At 37.4% G+C, this 22,836-nt stretch overlaps 1 protein-coding gene across 1 annotated transcript in view; it reads left to right on the top strand.

Annotated features, from left to right (window-relative positions):
* The window catches only part of STARD9 (StAR related lipid transfer domain containing 9), a 118,249-nt gene that overhangs the window by 57,216 nt on the left and 38,197 nt on the right, over positions 1-22,836 (top strand). Inside the window, exons 7-19 of the mRNA XM_075501626.1 lie at positions 272-384; positions 5,900-5,969; positions 9,093-9,165; positions 10,087-10,154; positions 11,130-11,227; positions 11,445-11,645; positions 12,056-12,153; positions 14,355-14,432; positions 15,286-15,360; positions 16,061-16,240; positions 20,208-20,259; positions 21,180-21,317; positions 22,216-22,298. Coding sequence (XP_075357741.1) covers positions 272-384; positions 5,900-5,969; positions 9,093-9,165; positions 10,087-10,154; positions 11,130-11,227; positions 11,445-11,645; positions 12,056-12,153; positions 14,355-14,432; positions 15,286-15,360; positions 16,061-16,240; positions 20,208-20,259; positions 21,180-21,317; positions 22,216-22,298 — 1,327 coding nt within the window. The remainder of the gene's footprint in view (positions 1-271; positions 385-5,899; positions 5,970-9,092; positions 9,166-10,086; positions 10,155-11,129; positions 11,228-11,444; positions 11,646-12,055; positions 12,154-14,354; positions 14,433-15,285; positions 15,361-16,060; positions 16,241-20,207; positions 20,260-21,179; positions 21,318-22,215; positions 22,299-22,836) is intronic.

Genomic DNA, 22,836 nt, shown 5'->3' on the forward strand with positions numbered 1-22,836 from the left:
TCACTAGTCTTAAAAAAGAATATTTTATGAATTTTTAAATAAGATACTGAATGCCTCCTGCTTCTTTGAAATTTGCTACTATGAGTTTGTTCTACATGCACTGCATGGGAAGGGGCAGTAACAGAGATAATGAAAATGAAAATGAATTCATTAACTTTATCATGAAGGTCTATATAAGACTCAGGTAGTTATATTGTCTAAATATATACTTTCTCTCTTTTTTTTTTTTTAATTGTGTGCATTTAAAAATCTTTTTTTTTTTGCTTTTCAGTTTTCTTGAAATCTATAATGAGCGTGTCCGAGATCTGTTAAAACAATCAGACCGAAAGAAACCTTACACACTTCGAGTCCGAGAACACCCTGAAACAGGACCATATGTTCAAGGTGAGAGCAGGCTTCATAACTAGCATCAGTATTTCAAGTAAATGTGTATCAGGTCTGTATGTATCTTTGCATATGTTCTTGGCGTGATCCTAATTGCTTCTATTCTTCAAGAGTTATGTTCCTCAAATATTTTGCTTGTTAATATGAACATGTGTAATATACTGAAAGCTTTGCCTCCATTATCCCACTGGCTGGATATCCTGCACTTTTCTGTTTGCTTTTCCAAGCATACATTGTGTGTGAGCCATAATGTTTTGCTTCCTTTTGTTTTACAGAAATCTTAACTTGATCAAGAAATCCACCAACATCATCTCTAAATGGGTTGTACAGGCCAGCCTGAGGTCCTTCCATACCTGTTTCAGTCCTTGGCAGCAGTATATTTACAAAATAATAATAATAATAAAGTAGATAAACTCAACTGTTTGGTGTTGCAGGCCAGGCCATGAGAAGCAATTATAATCTGTATTACCCAGTCAAGAACCCAATACGATTCATTTTCCTTCATTAAACTGAAAAAGCACAGGATGGGTAATGTAGGTGCATTATATGATTAAAAACATCACACACTTTTTAATTCACACTTGCAACAGCAGCCCCTCTGGTGGCTTTGTGTCTTCTAATGAACCATAGCTTTCAAATCAGGTGACAGAGAACAGATGAAAAAAAACCCCACATGTATTTTTCCCATTTCAGTTGTCTTTCTTATTTTAGTTCTTATCTTCTCTCTCATTGTTTTCTATACTTCCAGTTCATTTCCACTTTTGATTGGTGCCTTCACTTCAGGGTCTTAGATAGCTTTAAATTGGAGTTTGGCCATCGTTACTTTGTAAATTGATGAGCTCCCAATGTAAAGTTTGCCTGCTACATTGACGTTTATCTGACCAACAACTGACAAAAGGCATGTCCTTCAAAATCAGTGCACCAGTGCAAAATCATACAGAGTAGCTTTACAGTGGAGATCAGAAGGAAGAGTCTTCTCCAAACTGATGCCAGTTTCAAAAATTAGTGAGTTTGTTTAGAAAGTAAATGCATATGTTTCCTTTTCAGTGAGCCTTATATCTAGTGGGCAGAATTCCAAAGTTGCCTCTGGTATCACTGACTCTGCAACTGCTTGGCTGGCCACCAAATAGGTAGTAACCTATAGGTAGTAACCTGGGTAGTTACAATCAAATAGGTAGTGACCTAGGTAGTAACCTATTTGGTAGTAACCAATAGGTAGTAACACCTGGGAGGTATGCATTTAGTATGCAAAATGCATATCACACCAAATTTTATTGGTCCTGTCACATCAGATCAAATACTGATTTGTTCTGGCTTTTAAATAGAGTTCTTGTCTCTGTTATGTAAATTCCTTCTGTTCTCCCTGGTTCGCTTTTCTCCCTCTCTTTTTCTTTATCACGGCATTACATGTCAGATTGTTATCCCCACTTCAGAGATTAAGCCAAGATGTGACAACAGATAGGGTGACTTGACCTTGTGATTGAATGGAACCTGGAATTCCGAGCTCTCATTCCCTGGGCATCTGCAGTATCAGTCACAGTACATCTAACAACCGATGTTTGTTACCAATTCCTCCTCTCAAAATTTGAAATAAGCACTTGGGAAATGTTTAACTTGCATGGTCCTATACACAAGGGACTATCTGGCATTCTGTTTATTTCAGCTGTGCTTTCCCAGCACATCAGCATCCTGTTTAAGGAGAGTTGGAAAATAAATGAATTAATGGTCTCATTAGTATGGTAAACTTATCATTCTTTGAAAAGCAGATTCATAGACATTTGGCCTTTATTGAGGTCTTTCCAAGATTCTCTTTCTACCTGCTTGTTATCGGAGAACTTAATTGTTGGTGGAGTACAGATCCTAATTATTTTCTTTTAGCAGCTGCTCATTCACCGCACAAGAAAAGGTCTTTAAACTGCTTCCTTCCTTGGCAATTTCCATCCCTTTTCTCAGGCCTTATATCTCCAGTGATTCCTTGGCTGCATATAATGGAGTTTCCTTGTGTTAAAAGAAAATGAAGTTATAGCTTCTGCCAATGGGCTGGCTTGCCTTTTGTCACTATTTTGTCTTCATCTGGAACCTTCCAGGCCAAATCTGTCACTTCTTTTCCAGTTCTGTTTTTGGGGGGGGGGTGGTTGTTGTTGTTGTTGTTGTTTTTAATTTAATTTTACCCCTTTTGGATAAGGATTTTATACTTAGAAACAACTAAAATTTTTAAGTGGAACAATTTTATGTTAGAGTTCTGAAATATCCCATAAAAGTTCCCAATTGATTAGATTTTGTAAAATAAGAGGAAAGGATAATGGAAAAAGGTTAACTTAAATAATATTTTCCAGCTTTGGCCATGTTCGTAAATCCAGTATAAATACTTTATTTTAGAAGATTCTCTCCCTCTGTATCTTATGAAAGCCTCCAAAAATTATTGTGTTAATGCCGGTAAGAAAAATTTTAATTTTAATGATAAATGTGATTCGCATTTTTAGAAGAAATGATCACATGCATGAAAAATGAAGGAATTTCTCTGCTGAAGGCATCATGGGATGTAATTAGATGCTGTTGTGAGAGCATGTGAACAGAAGTGATTTCAGGCTGATGAGTCAGTGGCTTAGGGCAACAGTCAGATGACATAGTTCTTTTTTTTAGATATGTGTATGTAAGTATGTATTAATAAATAAATATGCTTATGTACAGTTTATGCAATTAAGAACTGTAACAGTTTACTTTATTTGAGACAATCCCAGCATCTTCTGGGGAGAGGGACTAATAAAGAAAGTATGATTACATAGCTCCTTTTGGAACTGCACTCATTAGCTCACATCAAAAATAAGCAGCAGTGAGAAAGTCCAGAGGTCTTTTGAATGCAGGTGAGAAGTACAGTCAGCTTGCTTTTAATAACATCAAATTCAAGAAAATGAAGTGGTTCACAACACTGGTACAAAATGCCCTTCTCAACTGCAGCAATATATTGCTGCAATCAACAATTGCTGATCTCTGTAATGAGGGCCTTCTACGTGCTGAAATAGTCTTTGGCAGTTTTATATGTAGTCTGTCTGTGCTGGATCAGAGCACAAGAGTATTGTTTCCAATAGCTAGATGGCTGAGATCAGAATTATCAGCAAGCTCACGAGAAGGAGGGCTTGTTTTGTATTCCCCTTCCAGGCAATTTGCTGTATGGGAGAAAAATGGTGAACATCAGCAAAGCTCAGAAATTTTCCATTATTTCCCATAGATCCAGTACGTCAAAGACTAGCATCTGTATTTGCATCATACTTCTTGCAAGCCATCAGCAATTTTAAGGTTTGCTGACTTTGATCAGGAGCTCCCCAGTGTACAGTTAGTTTGTCAGTTGTGTGGTTGGTGTCAATGATATCCAGAGTGCAGACAGAGAGGAAAATCAGAAAACTTTAACCCCTTTAAGGATGCTTGGATGCTGTGGGCAATGCATTTTCCAGTTGCAAGTCCTGTCAGGAAGTCCCAGCTCTGAACACTAAGTATTTTGAATAGTTTCCAGCCCATCATTTTTCCACGTAAAGGCTGTGAGATTGTAGCCTTTAAAATGCTGAAAGTGTTTCAGTGCTTTGGGTTGGAATTGTTTCAAACTTCTCCCTCACAGATGGTTGCACTGTTAAGGAATCGGCCTCTCTTAAATCAGGAAATGATGCAATCTATTTTGTTACTCCGAGACAGATTTCTGGGGGAGATCCTTTCTTACTCCAAGGCAGATTTCTAGACGAGAAGTGGTTTTGATCTTTCTATGGGACTTGAAAATGACCTTTCTTTTTCTAGCAGCCAACAGAATACTTTATCGTTTCTTTTCAAACATTTACAATATTTCATTTACCTTATTGAAAAACTAAATGTTTTGAACTCTGTGCTAGATTCACTATTCCAGTACTTATGGAAATGTAGGTAGGTAAGACTTTCTTCCATGCCTCCATTTTATAACTGGATTTTTATTTGATTAAATAAGACTCTGAAAAAGGGTCTGGGAAAACAATATATGATAGTTTCCATATTCTGAGCTTTGAAGATCCCAGTGCTGTTGGAAAAATAATGGGCCTCTTTCTCAAATGGAAAATGTGATGACTTCTGGAATTAATGTACTGTAAAGGGACACTAGAGAGCAGAAGAAATGCTTTTGTTTGAAAATCATCCTATACTTTGTGTGTGTGTGACTGTGGGTGTATGCACACTACCGTTAGGGTTTTTTTAAAAGTGTGGGTGATTCAAAAATCTTTTGTTTTTTTCTTTGCGTGTATCAGTTGTTAAAGGACTAAAATAAATTCCCATCTTTGGCTTAGATTTTGCTTTCATTTAAAGTTAAGCAAGCTGTTATCGTGTAAGGATAGACTTTCTCTAACAATGTCAGAAGTACTTATTTCAGTCTTATTGAATTTTATATTCATCTTGACTTACATTCTAGCAGTAGATAAATTATTTGATCCAAATAAATCACATTTTTCAGTACTCTGCCTTCATCCACACTTTTGTGGCTTGCAGTAAAACAAACCAAACCTAAATCAGTGCCAAGGGAGGAAGTAGCCCTGGATTCCAGCTCTGAGATAAAACATTCTGCAAAGGGGTGTTTTACTAGGTATTGTATGATGAAGACTTGCATCACAACTCAGGTGGTTTTTCAGGAATCACTGCAGTACAAATTATAACTAATCATCACCATAAAATGCAAACGAGGCATTTTAAACTGGATTTATGTGAAATACAAGCCTGTTGAGGTTAATTTTGTGTCTGCTGGAATTTGCATTTTGCAAGGGGCTGGCAGTGCCACTACAGCACAGCAGCACACTGCCCTCCACTGGGGCCCTGTTACTCACAACCACCGCTCCAACACAGCAGGCTCTGCAATGCAGTATTTCTTCCATTTGTTTTCAGTGGGTTTTTTCCCCCTTAAAAATAAAAATCAAATGGGAAAGTAAACCCTGAAAGCAGAAGATATGAAAAGGCCAGATGTTTCATATCATTATTTGGGTACCCTTTGGGGAGAACAGAGCGTGAAGACTCCTAAGTGTTGCAGGCTGAAGCCTAGATGAGTAAATGGTAAATATTCACAGAGGTTGGTTCCTAATTCTGTTAGTTGCGTGAGCAGAGCCATTATCTAGAGGCAATAGCAAAAAGCTTCTTTATGGGATCTGTACCCAATTAGTAGCAGTGACCTAGCTGAAAATTTCTTATGGAGTTTCAGTTATACTGTTTTTTAAATACCATTGTTCTGCAGACAAGTTGGAAAAAGGTCTGTACTTTGAAGGTACAAGGCATTTTTTTTATACTGTTGTCACTGCCTCTGAAGGATGGACTGCAATTTTTTATTTTATTTTTGAAATAGAAAATATTTTTTTTAAAAAATAAAATAGTTACTCTAGTTGAGAGACTACTTGTAGAACAGACTGGCATCCCAGCAGAACATCCTTATGCTCCTGATGTTGGGTAAATTGTTGGGTAAACTGACTGAAACTTCCTGAGAAAAATATGCATTTAACGCTTTTTAAATCTTTGGCAGGATTGACCCAACATTTAGTTACAGACTACAAGCAAGTTGTAGAACTTCTAGAAGAAGGAATAGCTAAAAGGTATTTTATAAAACAAACCCGCTCCATCTTTATTTAACACTTCTTTCACCATGTGTTGATTTCATTGATTTTTATTTTACTGACAGTGCTGCCAATGCTTTGTTGTGACAGGATGTCAGATTTGCTGATCCTGCATGTGACGTACACCTAAGATGTTACATATCCTAATATTATCCACAATGAGAGCTACAAGCGCTCATGAAGTTGTTTCTTCAAAACTGATCCCATGCTGACTTACCTGCAAAATTCAACCATCTGTCTGGGATAAAAAGTGCATGCCAGGAAAACGTTTTGCTCTAAACAGACTTCCGTTTTCCTCTTCCACTTGCTCATCACAATTTAGACTGTATAGCTTTCAACTCACTTGTTAGTGTAACTTAGTGATTTAAAACTGCTGAAAAGATAGTGTATTTGTATTTTATTTCTAAAAGCATTTGGTTTATAATTAATGATTTTAATTTGTATAAGTATTTTTTTAAGTTCTTAGCCCAAATCATGCACGTTTGCTACAAAAGAACTGTGGGAAGTAGCACACCAGTGAAGCCAATGATTTTGGCTCTCATTAGTCAAGACACTTCTTTACCTTTTTGATAAGGAGCCTTGGATATCAATATAACTGCCATTACAGTGATGGAAAAGAGTTATATTTGAAAGGATCCTCCAAATACAAATCACAGTTCCAAAATTGATATTGAGTCTTATCATAAGAGAGGTCAAGATTTTAGAATATCAGGGATGCTGGGAAGTAAATAAAAACTAAGCTGCATTATCACAAAAACATAGAATATACAGCAGGATTAAGTTTTGCTGCTTCTGCCTGTAGCAATCAATAGATGTAACTCTATGGTAAGAAGAGACTTTCAGAACAACAAAATTCCAGTCTGTCTACTACTGTAATCCCACAGTCCTCCCATTGCTAAGGAAATAGATGACGTAGACAAAATCAGACGTTCAATATTTTGTAAGTTTTTGTGATGCTGAAGTTTCAAACTCTGTCACTTGCATGAAACCAAGCAACTTCTTTTTCTGAGTAACTTTTCAAAAACTCCTACTTACCTATAGTCTTTATTTTTATGAAATATTCTGCAGAGTATTTATTAGCACATTATAAATGCAAACAAACTAATTTAAAACATCCACAGTTTGGAAAATGATGCCAAATGAACATCAGCAAGATCTTAGGGATGAAGAAGGTGGGGAACAGGTTGCAATTGCCCCATATGGCTGGAGGGAGGAGGGGAGCAGATGGAGAATGACAGCTCCAGGTCTGACTATACAGGAAAGATAGGAGGGGAAACTCCCCTTGAACATGGGTGGTGCATTTCATGGGGGAGAGGACAGCTCCTGTACTAACAACAAGTAAAGTTTACTGAAGGCATTTTTTCTACCAGTTGGTTTTATCAGGCCATCTCCAACCCTGCTCTGGCTGCACCTGTCCATTATAAAATAAACAAATATGATTTTCAACATGCAATCATTATTTTTGTTGTAACTCTCAGTGCTATTTTTTTTTTTTTCTCTTGACACTTTGCAAGACTCAGTCTCAAATGCTTAAGAATAAAATTTTTAAAATGTATGAAATACAAATTTCCAAATTTCCAAAAGCATAGCCCTGGTGCTGTGTAAAGCAAAACAAGCAATGAATCTAAATAATCTTATTAGAACAGTTAAAACTATTAAAATGTACACCACATGCCACGATGCAATAGAATATATGAAAAACTAACACATACATTCTCCCATAAAAATGCTCACATGCGTTATAAGTAGTTGAGATGTGAACTTGCCCTCCAAATACCCTGTGTATTGTCAGTGGTGAGAAGCAAGTACTAACGCTTCCTTCTCCAAATCCTGTGGCACTTTCTATTTCTCTTTTGCTTTATAAACTTTAGTGCTGTTCCCTTATATTGTCTGCCCACTGTAGAGCTGTTTTCTGTTCTCTACCTACTTGTTTGTCTTCTCCTCCAACACCTGGAGACTAGTTCACGTTTTCCTGCTTCCTCAGCTCAGGCTCACTTAAAACCATGATGCACTAGACTGCCTGTAGCTTTTGTCAGCGCCCATTCACATGGCTGTGGAGGTGTAGGAAGCAGAGAGCAATAGGAAGGAGAGTCCTGGCTTTGGCCTCCTGCGGCAGGCGCTCAGCGGTGTATGCACAGCTGCAGCTCTCTGCTCTCTAGTGCAACTGGTGTCTGCAGTACTCTGACAGCTGGGCTCGTAACAAAAACGTGGTTCCACAGTCCTTGTCTGCACTACTAAAATTGTCTGCTGTTGTTGAGGGTAAGCTTGGCAAAACTGATGCTAAAGGCTGCCCATATAACCGATATTCAAGGCAAGCGACAAGAGTGACAAACAAAAAGACCTGTGACCTGGTTTCTGCCCTAGGAAAAACCCTGCTTTCTTTGGGTTTGTCTAATCAAAACAACAACAAAGAAAGTAGAATTTCCAAAAGTCTGTGTTACAGAGACAGTGGGAGAGTGCCGCTGTTCCTCTTCCTCCTGTGCCTGGTACCTGCTAGCCAGAGTGCAGTGGGTCAGAGGGCTAGAGCCTGGTGACCCATCTGTCCATGTGGTAAAGCCAAGCAAGTGCTACACGAGTGAATTACAGTATTCATTTGGTACTCATACAGGTAGACTGGCTAATTTCATTGGACTTCTCTAACCTGTATCAGCCCTGTGACAGAAGGGAGCCCCAGAAGTGGTGTATAAAGCTTTTTGGACACTTTGAAGTGGCAAGAAATAAAAATGTGGACAATATGGAGAAAATGTACTGGGCCAGTACATTCAGTGGTGTTGGGGGTGAGCTGTATGATACTGTTGCTGGCTGTATTCCTCTGCTGTGTTCTACCTTTACGCAACACTTTACACCTGTGCTGTAAGGCTGCTTTAAGATATTTCTTCAAAGTGCTGCTGGTGGACCAAAACACCTGTAACTGACCCTTGGTTTCCACCCTTCCAGGTCCTCTGCCAAACACTCTGTGATCAGATCCAAGAATACAGCGTACCATATTCTCCAAGTTTCACATTCCTTCATCTTCATTTATCTGCTGTATTTGTTATTTTTGCTTTCCCTGAATACAGGGAAATAAGCCTTTGTAATTGAATGGTTTGTTCTTCTTTCTAGAATCACAGCAGCTACACATATTCACAATGCCAGCAGCAGATCCCACGCTATCTTCACCATCCACTACTCTCAGGTTAGCTAATAATAATCCAAATTCCTTTTCTCTTCACTCTCAAAAAGCATTCTTCAATGTGTTGTGCATTGTTTACTTGTCACTGTTTTTTGCTGTTTGTAATAATCTCGGTAGAAGCTGTTACTTATTTCCTTTGAATCACACTGTAGATGTGTTACACTTCGTACACCGCCTGATGTGTTGAGTGTTTACTGAAGTATTCTTGTTCCTTTATGCAAGCTTACAGTCAGAAGTAATGCCAAAGACTCAGTGTAAAAAGAAATGTTTAAAGTTTTAATCAGCCCTTTGAAATGCAATACCACTTCTAGGATGCTGTGAAAATTATGTGTGAATATGTTTGAAGTTATGTTTTGCCACACTTGTTTAGGATCCTTAATTGAAGTATAGCATTAGTTTAACACCTACCAAAATTTTGTATCTGTCCAGTTTTTCAGATGTGCTCATCTCTTTAGCATTTGGCATCCAGTACTCTCCCAGAGACAATGCACCCTTTCTCCAGAGGAATTATATCCTTCCCTGGCAGGGAAGTCATTCAGTGATCCAATAAACCTTTTCTATCTCACACTTCTAACATCCTGTAATCACAGAACGTTTTGGGATATTTTTCAGTAGTTTCACAAAAGACCTTTGGAATACATTAGTGGAAAATAACTCTGCAAGGTCTACAAGAAAGCCTTTCACAGTCGCTAGGCAGTAAAGGTTTTTTTCAAGAGGAAATCAGCATAAGAGGGTAGTTTCCCTGTTGGGTGAGAAAGCTGTTGAGCTAATGGTTTTGAACATAGTCAGTGGGTCAAGGTCATAAAGAAAGGCAGTGAGACAGTCATATGTACAACTCAGTTTCAAACAAAAGAGCACATCTGTTTTATTTTCATTAATTAATTAAGAGGAATAATTTTCCTTATTTATATTTTTTCTCTTCAGGCTATATTGGAGAACAATCTCCCTTCTGAAATTGCAAGCAAGATCAACTTAGTGGACCTTGCAGGCAGGTAATAATATACTGAGGGGCAAAAAGGTAATTTTCTCTGAAGATGCTGGTAGTACTGCCTTAAAAGAGGAAATTTAGTATTTTAAAACTTCATTAAACTAACAATGAGCCTGACTTTTGTGTACAGTAACAAGGAATATTGAGCTAATATTGTCTCTGTCATCTGTTCTTCTGTATTGGGTATTGGTTTTCATTGGGGAAGGGAATTCCTGGGTCCTCAGATCCAATACTGTGCTGTTGCATACAGTTAAGGTAATTCCATTCAACTCTGTGTTCTTATTAAGTGGCTTTTCCAGTAGCTATTGGTGGAATTACCAAATCTGAGCTTGAAAAGAGAGAGAAAAGGAGGAATGTATTCCTCATGGCTGTCTAGCACGGCAGGAGAAAATAGTCATATCTTACTGCTTACGTTGTTCAAGTTCCAAAAGTTCCTAAGTCTGTGATCTTAGCTATGCATTTCAGTGAGGAACACGTGGTTATGTTGGATGTGACAGAGAACAGAAAGATGGACATTGTGCTGAAGAGTTATAGAACAGTTGGAGAACAGGACATTTTTCTTTCTCAAGAACATAAATCGCCATGCAATGTCTGAGCAGAGAAAGCATTATTGAGGGGATATACAGACTTTTGCATTAAACCAGTCTACCCTTGCAGAGTTGTGAAATGTATGTTGTTTTTTTTTTTTTAATTCAGAACCACTATGATTGAGTTGCCCAGCTCAGGCTTGAATTTATGTTTTGATGGGTCTTTAACAGTAGTTTGCGCCAATGGCCTTTGCTCATGGTTGTTTGGACTTTCTGAACCAGAGAGCAATGTAAAGTATTCAAAGCATATGTTATTTTTTTAATTGCAAAGCTTGCAATTTCTGTTTTCTTGTATGTCAGGAAAATACATAATGTTTTCATATTGATTGTATGTGAATAATTAAGTATTTTTCTTTGGTTTGCATTGTCTTTTCCATGCTTGTGTGCTACAGTGAAAGAGCTGATCCCAGTTACTGTAAAGATCGAATTACTGAAGGTGCCAATATTAACAAGTCATTAGTTACACTTGGAATTGTCATCTCCACTTTAGGTAAGCGCAGTAGTTCTTTATATTGAAGGGTAGTGATAAAAGCATAGGACTCGCTCACCATGTGCTGTGTCTTAATGTTTATCTGTATTTACAACAAAAAACTGAACAGAACAGCTGTGTGGCATCTTCATAAACTGTAATGACATCTAAGAAAATTAAATAGCCATGACAGAAAAAGATAACCCCTTTCCTGAGCTCTGTGGAATTTCTCCTTCAGCACAAAATTCACAGATGTTCAGCAGCTGCCAAAGCATAAACACCATATCAAGCGAAGGGGAGAGCAGTCATGTGGACAGTCCTTCCACAGGCAGCATCAGTGGGACCAGGCGACCGGCTTATATCCCATACCGTGACTCCATCCTCACCTGGCTTCTGAAGGACAGTCTGGGGGGCAACTCCAAGACCATTATGATTGCCAGTGAGTTCGGTTTCTGTTCATTGTTAACATTTTGCACTACGTTACCCCCTTAAAATACGTCTCTACTGCAGTGAGAAGACAGCTATATCACTTAGAATCTGTCCTTGTAAAGATTTTCATAAATACTTCATAGGATACTCAAGGAAATGAAAAGGCATGCTGATTGTGCATGAAGTTAAACTTAAGAGTCTTTCCAAGGTCATAGCTTTGATTGGAAGTGATTTATTCGGTTGTAAATACAATCTTGAGAAGACATTCTCTGTGAGCTTGATGAAATATCCCTAAGGATATTTTTGGGTTTGTTTTTTAAAGAAGCAAGACTAAAAAAAATCCACCTTTTTGAAAAGTGATGGGTTAAACTGATTACTTTTTAAAATAGTGTTTATTTTCTATTTCTTTTCTGTCTGTAGCTATCTCTCCTGCCAGCTCCAGCTACAATGAGACCATGAGTACCTTGAGATATGCTTCAAATGCCAAAAATATTGTTAACAAGCCCAGAGTGAATGAGGTGAGGCCTTGAGTTCTGCTTTTCATTCTTGTTCTGCAGTTGTGTGTATTATTTAAGGTTTATTCAGTATATCTGCTCTCTGAATAAAATTCATACCTCTTTTTCCCATGTTAATGAGAGCTAAATAGGAGCCTGGATATTATAGAAATAATTTCCTTGATCCCCTGCAGCTTAAACCATTTAGAATTTCACACCTATTTTACATTCTTCATCTCTGTCCATTGAGTTTCAATCCTCCTCCTCTTTAAATTGTTATGACATGTATGTTTACCCTGTATCTTTATCATAAATATTGGCAGAGATACAGATCCGTTAGGATCATTTGTTACTATTTAACCTGTTAGTAGAAATGCATAACCCTTGCAGCCCTTCCTTTTGGCATGTTAAATGAACTCTGTTAAGGTTGCAAAGTCAAGAATTCGAAAGTTAATATGCCAGGCCTAAGGTAGCCTATGTAGTCTCAATTTGTCATCTTTTCAGTACACAAAATGATGAAGCCTTTAAATACATGGGAACAATTTTTGCCACAGAACCCCAGCTTCATTCATTGCACAAAATAGGCCTGTTCCAGGTATGAACTCTGACTGTATGGCAGATTCATCTGTTCGATTGTGCAGGGGTCCTTCACAGGCTGCACAAGTTAAAAGTGGCAGGGTATTAAGCGGAGAGTGTGATGCTGGCTTGGAGTACCGGATTCTGTCACTACCCTTGCTACAGCATTCTTGTTCAGTGCTAGTCCAGATGCCTAAAGCAAACTTTCGATGTGTGCTTGTTCCTCATTTTCCACTCTTACCCCCAGTCCACATTAATCAAATGGGAAAAACGTAAGCTATCCCAATCAAAGACATGCTGTTAAAACAGACTGATTAGCAGTTGTGGAGGTTTTAGATAGTATAGTGATGAGAACTGGCATAAAAAAAATCCATGGGGAAATGCATAATTCTGTCTGTCTTCAAAGCAAAATTCAAATAGCACATAATAATCAAGATCTACAATCACACATGCTAGAAATATAAAACTCTTGAATTGCTGCTCTTCACCTGGCATTCTGCATGAGGCTGCCATCCTACAGTGATCATGTAACTTAAGGACTGAATCACAGTGTATTCATTTAAGGGGACTGAATTAAAGTTTCAAAAAAAGTCTTGATTCCAGCATCTCCTAATCTTAGAGCAGTTGACTTTACAACTTTAGTAGTGTTCTTTTGTGATTTGGCCTGGGTGTATCAAGATTTTATCTGTATATAAAAGGGTAGAATCTTAGAGATGTACTTCATTTATTTGCTTTCCTAATGATACTCTGTTAAATCTTGGGCAGAAGGAAACCCTTCTAATCCAAGGTTTCCCAAATTTAATTTGCATCTGTATTACCAGTGCCTACAACTAGTTTTTAGACATCACTAGTGCAGCAATAGTGTGTTTGGTTTTGGCAGCAGCAGTTCTCAACTCTGTGACAGGCCACAGGCAAGTAAACACAGTCCTCCTGGGTTAGCCTCTTGTTACACACAGCCTCTTGGCCTCCCAACTTGTGTGCCCATCACTCTCTTGCACAGCCTATGCTAGACCCTTAACTCCGTCCCTTCAGCTAGCTGCCTTCTTCCCCTCATTGCAAATTGACCTGAGCCAAAGTCTCACTGACAGTCCACGGAAGGTTGACTCTTGACTCAAGAGTTTCCCTGAACTGCCTGCCAAAACCTGGTTTCCAGAAACTGCCTGTGCAGAGATGCTTACTCTGAAAGTGAGATAAATGCCTCCACACAAGCAGGCAGTAAATGCTTTGTGTATCAGCTGCAAGGGCTTTTAATACTATGGTTGGTGGCATTCTGACTTAGTCTCCTCTAGCCTGATTTTCTTCCCTGCATGACAGAAATAAAAGTATTTTTCTGACCTGATGGGACTATTTTGAAGGTCAATCCATAAAAGTAATGATGTATCCAGCTATTGTCATGATGGGAACAAGTACTATGGTAGGTCTGTGTCCAGAAAAGGGAACAAAGTTTATGGGAAAAGAGAACCTATCAAAGATGGGAACTACCTGCCCCTAGGCAGTACCTCCCAGGGGCCTGGCAGTGTGGAGCAAGGACTATTGCTGTGAGTGTGCCTGTTCTCTCCTCCTGGCTCTTGGAACAGCTCTGAATTGATTTCTTTAGCTAGAATTTTTTAAAGAATGATTTTTCCAACATCTGTGTCTCAATGTTTCAGGATGCAAATGTAAAACTGATCAGAGAACTGCGAGAAGAAATTGATAGGTTGAAAACTATGCTGATGAGCTTTGAACTGGTACGTAGGAACACTTCCCAACTGGAAGCTCTGAGCTTCCCAACTGGTGCTTTAGGTAGCTACAGTAGCTTACTTTCGTCTTACCTGTTTATCTTTCCGTGTTTATTGTAACTGGAGGGAAATTAAACTGTTCTCTGAGTTATTTCACAATAATTATAAGGCTAACCACATTTCTGTCATTTCTCCTTTTTCTGGCATTACATTGATAATCCTGAAGTATAAGCAGTTGTGTAATGATTAGGAAGGATTTCCTTGCCTGTCTTTCATGAGTCGGATGGTTTTGCTGTCCAGAAATACCATGAAATAGAAATATTTTATTTGTAAGGATATGGAAGCACCAAGGCAGTACAAAATATTAATCATTGATGTAATTTCCCTGCCAGACTTGTTACAATCCACTTTCCCAAAAAAGTGAACTAGTAGACCTCAACAGTATTTTGGAGGTTTCACCCTGCCTGCACACCTTGTCCCCCAAAAGAAGTTGTAAACACCTGTGAGCCCTCACGATACAGCTGACACTCTTTGTGTTTTTCTCCTTTGAAATAATAATAGCGTCTTGGTTTTCCATGCCATGGAGAGCATGTTTTGGTAGAGACTGGAAGTACAGTCCAGGATTTATTTACATATAAGTATCTCTCTGTTAATGCTCTTTCACCAGTTCTTCACAGAAACTTGCATGCAATAGCTAGAGAGGTGTAGGCTAGATACTAGAAGGCACCATCAAATGTCTGTGTATTTTGTCTTTCCTTCTCCTGAGTTCATCTCCTTGAAATCCTGGAGAGTGAAAGAACATGCTTGCCAGTTGTGAATAAGGAAACTAACATGTAGATCTTGGTGGCTGTTGTTTGTACAGAGAAATTTCAGTCCTTCTTGGAGCGATGACAGGGATGGAAATCTGACTGAGCTGGTTCTTCAGAATGAAATGAAGGTGTGTATGATCTATTTGATGCTGTAACTCTCTCTTGTTTCACTGGGCCAGGGGGGATAGCATTGCCATAGTTCTGAAACCACAGTGAAAATGTTGTTGTCCTAATTCTTTCCTGTTTGCTCTGAATATGCAGGAAACTGCCATCCTTAATGCATGTTGGGTGCTCTCTACCAATTTGTGATGAATGTCTCGTGTCCTTAATGGGATACTGTCCTTTGCCTATCACTAAGTCTGCACAATCTACTCCTTGTTTGAAAGCCGTCTCAATATATCACAGTAATTCATTATACAGAGCCTCTCTCTTCTAAGATTAAACTCCTCCAATTTATTCAAAGGAAATTATTGTGCAGTCACCAAATTACTAAGCAGATTTGATCATTGGTGACCTGGAAAGGTTTTGGAGATATTAAGTTTTGCTTAAAGACAGGCAAAATAACTAGTTAGCATGATTGTATCTTTCTGACATTTTGGGAATGAGACTTCAATAAACCTGCTTCACTAGGTGGTAGTACAGTTTTTACCCAATTTTTTTTGTTACCACAGAAATGTACTACAATTAGAAATATGCCTGCATTGCAACTGGTGAAAGAATTTTGCATCCAGTAACTGGAAAAAATTGCTGTTCTTTCTGAAGAAATTTATGTATGAGAAAAATTAACCTGCTTAGTAAGTGAAACAGTTTCCTCTCCTATTCTTTAAGATTGAGCAATTGACCAAAGACTGGACAAGTAAGTGGACAGACAGGAAGGCCATCATGGAAGAATACAGTGTGGACATCAACAAAGAAAAAGCTGGAGTAACAATAGATTCTAGTTTACCTCATCTAATGGCCATGGATGATGATATCCTCAGCACAGGAGTGGTGCTGTATCATCTCAGGGTAAGATACTGTCACTTGTCTTATTTTTCCCTTGAATTTGAAAACACTTGTTTTCTTTGGAAACGGAGAGTGGTTAAGGTGGTTACAACAACAAGTGGTTACAACAACAGCTATCAAAAAGTAAAGGCCACAGCCCACAAGACACAGATAACAGGGGGAAAAAAGCAGAAAAGGATACATTAAAATGGAGGAGGAGAAGAATTCATATATGGAATAATAAGCTGACCTCTTATGAATGCTTGTGCAAACTATTTGATAATGTATCATAAGCAAAGCAAAATACTCAAATTAGGCATTAGTAGTTTGTCCACAAAGCATGAGGACAGGTGCGTGTGTGTGCGTGTGTAAACGTGAAGGATGGTGCTTAAAGTATACCAGACATCGTGGTCCACATTTTCCTAGGTACTTGTATACTTGAGACTGGAATACTTGTAATGTGTAGATCAAAGATAAAAGTAAGCTTTAACAAGCACAAGCTCACTTTGGCAGTGACTTCTATATATTGCTCTTTTAACCCTACCAGGCCTGCCAAGTAGATTCCAGATGTGTAGCTTGAATGGTTATTACTTGTGATCCCACTTGAGTGGCTATTTTCCAGGATCAGGTAGAAATCTTGGCCTCATAGATATTGTTTTGCTGTGTAGCTTCTCATTTAAGGCAAGGTTTTCACCAAGAAACTTCCATAACATTGTATGTATATTACTCCACATTGTGGCTTGTGATGTCCGTGGCTAGGTCAAATAGTTTTAGGGGATTTTTTTTTTTTTAATAAGTTGGTGCTAAGCTGGACTTTAACTTTTGAATGTTGTTTAAATGAATGGAAATCACTGAAATATTGATGCTGTTTAACATAAAAGGAATGATGGATGGGCATCTCTACAGAGGTGCACTCATTAGCTAAAAATGAGTTAAATATGGTTGAAAACCATGTATCCGTCTACTAATAAAACATCTTAATCCAAATCTAGGTTTTGTGCTACTTGATATAGTTTAGGGACACAGGATTTTTTTTTTCCTGTTAAATAGCTACAACAAATATTTGAAACAGAAATCATGCTGTTCTTTATCACGTTGAATGAGAAACCTTACTGATTTTTCTCATGCTAGGACAAAGAAATTGTACCAGGTAATAATTAGGGACCAATTAATAATGTGAAGTGCTGATCAACATGCAACTTGAACTCCTCAATCCTACATTAATAAGTTAATAAGTTAAATACTTATTTAAGTATTTACTTAATACTAATATTTAATAAGTTAAATACTTATTAAAAGTAATTGCTACTACTTAAATGTTTTTTCATTATGTGCTGTTTTGGAAACAGCAAATATTTTCACATACTAATTTTGACAACACCTAAAGTAATTCAAAGATACTCATTTTAATGGAGAAACCGAGTTTGAAGGGTCACCTGAAGTCATTAGTGTGTCTCTGTCAAACTAACTTCTTTGTCCCCTCTTTCTTTGCTCCTAGATGCTGCCTTTTCTTTTCTTTGTGCTTTGCATCTTTTAGACTCTGGTGTCTATTACCTTCATCTGAACAGCAAGAAGGTAAAACATTAGTGGTTCCTTACATATTAGGGCTTCAGCATATAAGAGTACTTTACATTGTACTTCTAGAGAGAGGCCATGGCAGCAGTTTTCAGATCACAGAGAATAAACATTGTGTTATTCTTTTAGTCTCTTGATATTCCGTAGTATTAATTGCACTAATCAATGCTATGCCTATGCTTAAAGAACCTTTCTTTCTTAGGTTCTGTTCTTTTTTTCTGTCTTTCATTAACAAAAATATGTTTTACATATAATTTAAGAGACCTTTTTGCATAGCTTAAAAATATGGGATTTGTTTATGTTGTTTTAGAAAAAGATGTACTTCACAAACTTTTTTGAAAGTTGGAGTACTCCCAAAACTGAAGAGGGAAAGCAATCTCACTCTTTATGGTTCTATAATGCGCCTTGGGCATTCTACCCTTAGTTAGGAAACACCAGAAGAGGGTAACAATGTAAAAGCACTTCTACAGATCTGAAGATGTACCTCCGTATGTTAAGGTGAAGTTGTGCAATCATTTCACCTGAATCATCTGTCTTTCACTTTTTCAGGTAGAATACTCAATATTAAATTAGGAAAGAGTATAAATATTTAAATTATTAGCTCAGTAATAGCATTGGAAAAAATGAAATCATCATGGGCCTGGGTTATGGCTATTTTTGTTTTGTTTTCTTCTTTAAGTTGAGTTAGTTTGCTTGTATCATATTTGTACCCTTGTTCTCAGCTGCAATTTTTAGTTGTACTTAAATTCACCCAGAATCACTCCACTAACTGGGATACTATTGTGCATTTCATGAGCCAATACTGCTGTAATATACTTTTCTGAATTAAATTGTATTACCAGAGAGTTATTTCAGCACATTGGAAAAAAAAGTTTCTTTTGGCATTACAATAACTATTTCTTTGTTTAGTCAAGAAGATAGCTGATAAAGAGGTCTTTTAGGAGTTGGTTTACTTCTCTTTGTATAAAATACATGTTGCTAACTCACTTGATTGTGTGAGGTGAGTCAAAGGCCATATGGATCATAAGTTTTCTACAAGTTGTGGCCAAGCCAGGTGGATATTTTATGGTTGAGTCCACTGAACGTTAAGCTGACATGTAACTTGGTAATTACTCCAAAGCTGGGGCACTGGGCACAATCCAGCTTTTGGCCTCTTCAGCAAGAGAGTCTCAGCAGGGCTTGTACCAGAGGGCTCTGTTAGTTGGTTCAGATAGCTGAGCTCTGTTAGGAACTGAATAATAATCATTCCCTTTTCCTCCAATGCACAAAACCACTGTGGTTTACCCATAATTACCCATAACTGCATCATCTTACAATAATGCATAGCTTCCCTTTTCCCAGTCTTCAGGCTTCCGATTACTACTTCTTGCTTCATCTTTAAATCTAGGTTATAATATGCTTGGAGCAGAAAGCATATTCAATTTATTCTGATTAGAATAAAACAATCAAGTAGTTTAAAGACCATAATTAATTTTAATATGACTGAAAGAGTTGCCACTAAAGTCATTTTAGAGCGCATTCACTAATTAGTTTACAATAATCAAGTATAGTGTCTCTGCAGAGCTGGGAAATGATCTTGCTTTGTTTTCCGAAGGAAAAAGATAGAACCAGTAATGGACCATACTAGACAGGTGGTAAATTCATTGCTTTTTTTGGTAGTTTTTTCTCATAGTATTGACTAAATGACTCTGTTTCATTGATATTTGCACTGTACCATAAAAGTACTCTCCCTTCCATTACTGGCCCATAATATGGTTTGCATCTGCTTGTTCTGGAGACTTTTGTTCTTAGGAAGTTCTTTTCTTCTAAGTTATTGAATCTTCAAGTTTGGGAACTTGTCCATATACCATAATCACCAAGAAGACTTTTTATAAATGTCATTTAAGTTTAGGAGAAAAGTTATCCTTTAGTAGTTAGTTTGAAGAATTCATAATCTATGACAAAGTTCCCTTACAAAATAGGAATTCTGTTACTTTTATATCTGAAAAGCCTAGTTAACTGAATAATAATTTTGCAGCTTCTTTCTTCCTGCATGGATATTTATAAAAATAATTATCTCATTTCTGCAAACAACAAGTCTCACTGTAAAAATTCAAAGCACCAGAACGTGTGTTCATAATCAAAATATTTGTCTAAAGCACAGTGCAAAAATCATCCACTGCGGGTTACTTCATCTACTGGAGTCGTAATAGGAGAAGCTGACATAGCAGCAGGATAAGAAGTAATTGCATCGCTATGGGGAACAGCAGGCTGAACTATTACAAAGAAGTAGATAGAGTTTGCTCTAAACAATTCAGTCATTCAGAGGTGATTTATTTCAGGTATTTGCTAAGATGCTTTACCAAAGCTTTTTAAATTATTATATATAATCCACTTTCAGTAACTGACTTTTAAATTAGTTCTTTTCTTGTTTTAGGAAGGAACAACCAAAATTGGAAGAAGTGATTCGGACCAAGATCAAGACATTGGTAAGAGAATGATATTACAAATTATTTTATGATATGGTCATGTCAAACCAAGAGGCTTACATTTGTCATGTGTAATAGCTAGGTAATGTTTCTATTTAGCTTTCTTTATAAAGAAGGTAGTAGAAGAGAATAATCATTTAAGTTGGCTAAAATCTTTCAGTTATTTTTTGGTTTTGTTTAAGAGGTCAAAAAGTCAATGGTCTTGACCTAATTGAGATCTTTTCAGCATTTTCTTCCCACTTGTGAAATGCAACACTAGAGTTTAAAAATATCTTTGTCCAACATCCAAATCTTGGTATGTTCTATCCTAAACTAGTGGCACAAGTGATCATGAGACACTGAAAATGCTTTTCAACTCTACTTGGGCAGAGTATTTTAGATATAAAATCCAAATTATTCAGAATATTTTTTATTTAATTTCATTTCTGCTCTTAATTTTAACAATCTCAAGAGCTACAAATTATCATAGAGAGTTGAAAATTTATACTGAAATTTGACACTTTGTGGAATCTCAGCTTTGCTTAGTTCTGCAAAGTTTGGTTAAGTTTGATTATTTTCTGCCAGTAGGTTAATAAAATATAAGCAATAAACACCATAATAGCAAGAAGAAAATTCAGCACAATAGAAGAATTTGCACGTCAGCTCACAAATCAGAAAGCAGTATATAGTTTTCCAGAACCAGAAATACTTTAAAAGAGCAATCTCACTATTTTGAGTCAAGTAAGTTTTTTCTGTGATTGGGTACTTGGCTAGCAATCAAAGATGACAATTTAATCTCCTTGTTCTGCACATGACACAGTTCTCTGAGGTATGAAGTACGCAGTCATAGTGTCAAACAGTGCATGGTACTTCATTCTGAGGAAAATACTGCAAACCCAACCCCTTCAACAGGTGAGATAAAACAAATCTATACGTTGTAGTTTTGCAGGGACAGTGGATTGAAAGGGATCATTGTACGATAGACAACAACTGTGGGATTGTGACACTGCGACCAGTTCAGGGTGCGCACTGCACTGTGAATGGATGTGAAGTTACTGGATCATGTCGTCTGTCACAAGGTAAGGCTTGCTTTTCCTGTGAATGCTGCTTTATAATCAACTTACCTCTGGCGTTTAGAGACAAGGATTTATGGAACTCATGCAGATCTGAGAAATCCATCTCTCAGTCTCCTACTGCTGACAGGTTTGATCCATGGCTAGAGCTTCCAGACTGGGACAAATAAATTAAGTACCCCACAGAAGGTAAAATGAAGACATAGGTGACAATATTAAGACCCCTTTTGGCAGCAGTAGTCTGTAGCCTTCTGAAAAGGGAAGACCTGTAGTCAGAGGCACTGTTGTGGAAAGTAGGGGAGACTGGCTCTAAGCCAGCTGACCACTGGTGGGGTTTTTTGGCAATTATGTAATATGGTTGAAATGACTTTCAGCTTTTTCACAGTGTGTTTAGGTGGAGGGTACTAGCCACTGAGTCATAGCCTATGGTGAATGAGCTCAGATGAAATGGATCGGGCTCCCATATTTTCAGGTTGTTTAAAATAAAAAAACCAATCCAGTTTCTGGGAACTTGCAGTGATCTGGATTCTTAAAAAGATAGTGTAAAACTGAGTTTCCAGCAGTGGGTTGGTTTTTAATATGAAGTCATGCTGGTCTTTAATATGAACAGGCAATTTACTGCTATGTTCATTTTGCAGAGATCTCCAAGATTAGTTTGCTTGGATGCTGTCATTACAGAATGATAACTCTGCTGTTCCGTAGGGGCAAATTTTAAAATTTGTTCTCTGTTCTGTGATGGTCAGAAAGCTGTGGGTCAGAATATTTTTTTTTTTAACATACTATTCTGTAGTAGTTTGTATATGCTGTAGTCTGTATACTGGAGTTAAGAAACTGCTAACATTCTAGGGACCAACTGTTTGATGAATTATGTCTATGTAGATTTCTAATTAATTTTTGTTCACAGGGGCCCTTGTTGTCCTTGGCAAGTCTCATAAGTTTAGATTCAATCACCCAGCAGAAGCTGCTATCTTAAGACAAAGAAGATCAGTAAGTTCTAAAACTGTATTTTTCTCTCCTAATTCTTCATTGATTTTCCTAATTATTTTCCCTCTTAAAAGCAAGCCTGATATAGATAATATTTCTTCTCCTCATCGTATTCACTGGCTTCATTTCCTCCATCTAATGGTCTGTAATGACACTAAACCTTTTGTGGGAAGACACTAGTGCTTCTTTTAGATGTGCTTAGCAAAAGATGATGCAGGTCCCTTGAATAATTTAGTGTTTCCTATTTCTAGTCGTGACCACAGTAGGACTGAAACAAAAAGGCAGAATGCCATGGTGAAAAGACCAATTAAGAATCTTTCCACAGTTGATAATTTGCTGAATTATCTCCTTTATCATTTCACCATCCTGAATGAGGTATCCTAGAAGAAATGGAAAATTTATGGGATTAAGTGCTTGAGTATTGTTGACTCTGAAAGCACCTAATTGTTACATACATGAGAAATAGATCAAATATTTCTTGGTATGTTAATCTCAGGAACTAACTACTGCAACATATTATTTGGTCAGCTAGTTCAATAAT

The sequence above is a fragment of the Mycteria americana genome, chromosome 5, assembly GCF_035582795.1.
Source record: "Mycteria americana isolate JAX WOST 10 ecotype Jacksonville Zoo and Gardens chromosome 5, USCA_MyAme_1.0, whole genome shotgun sequence".
Lineage (NCBI taxonomy): Eukaryota > Metazoa > Chordata > Aves > Ciconiiformes > Ciconiidae > Mycteria > Mycteria americana.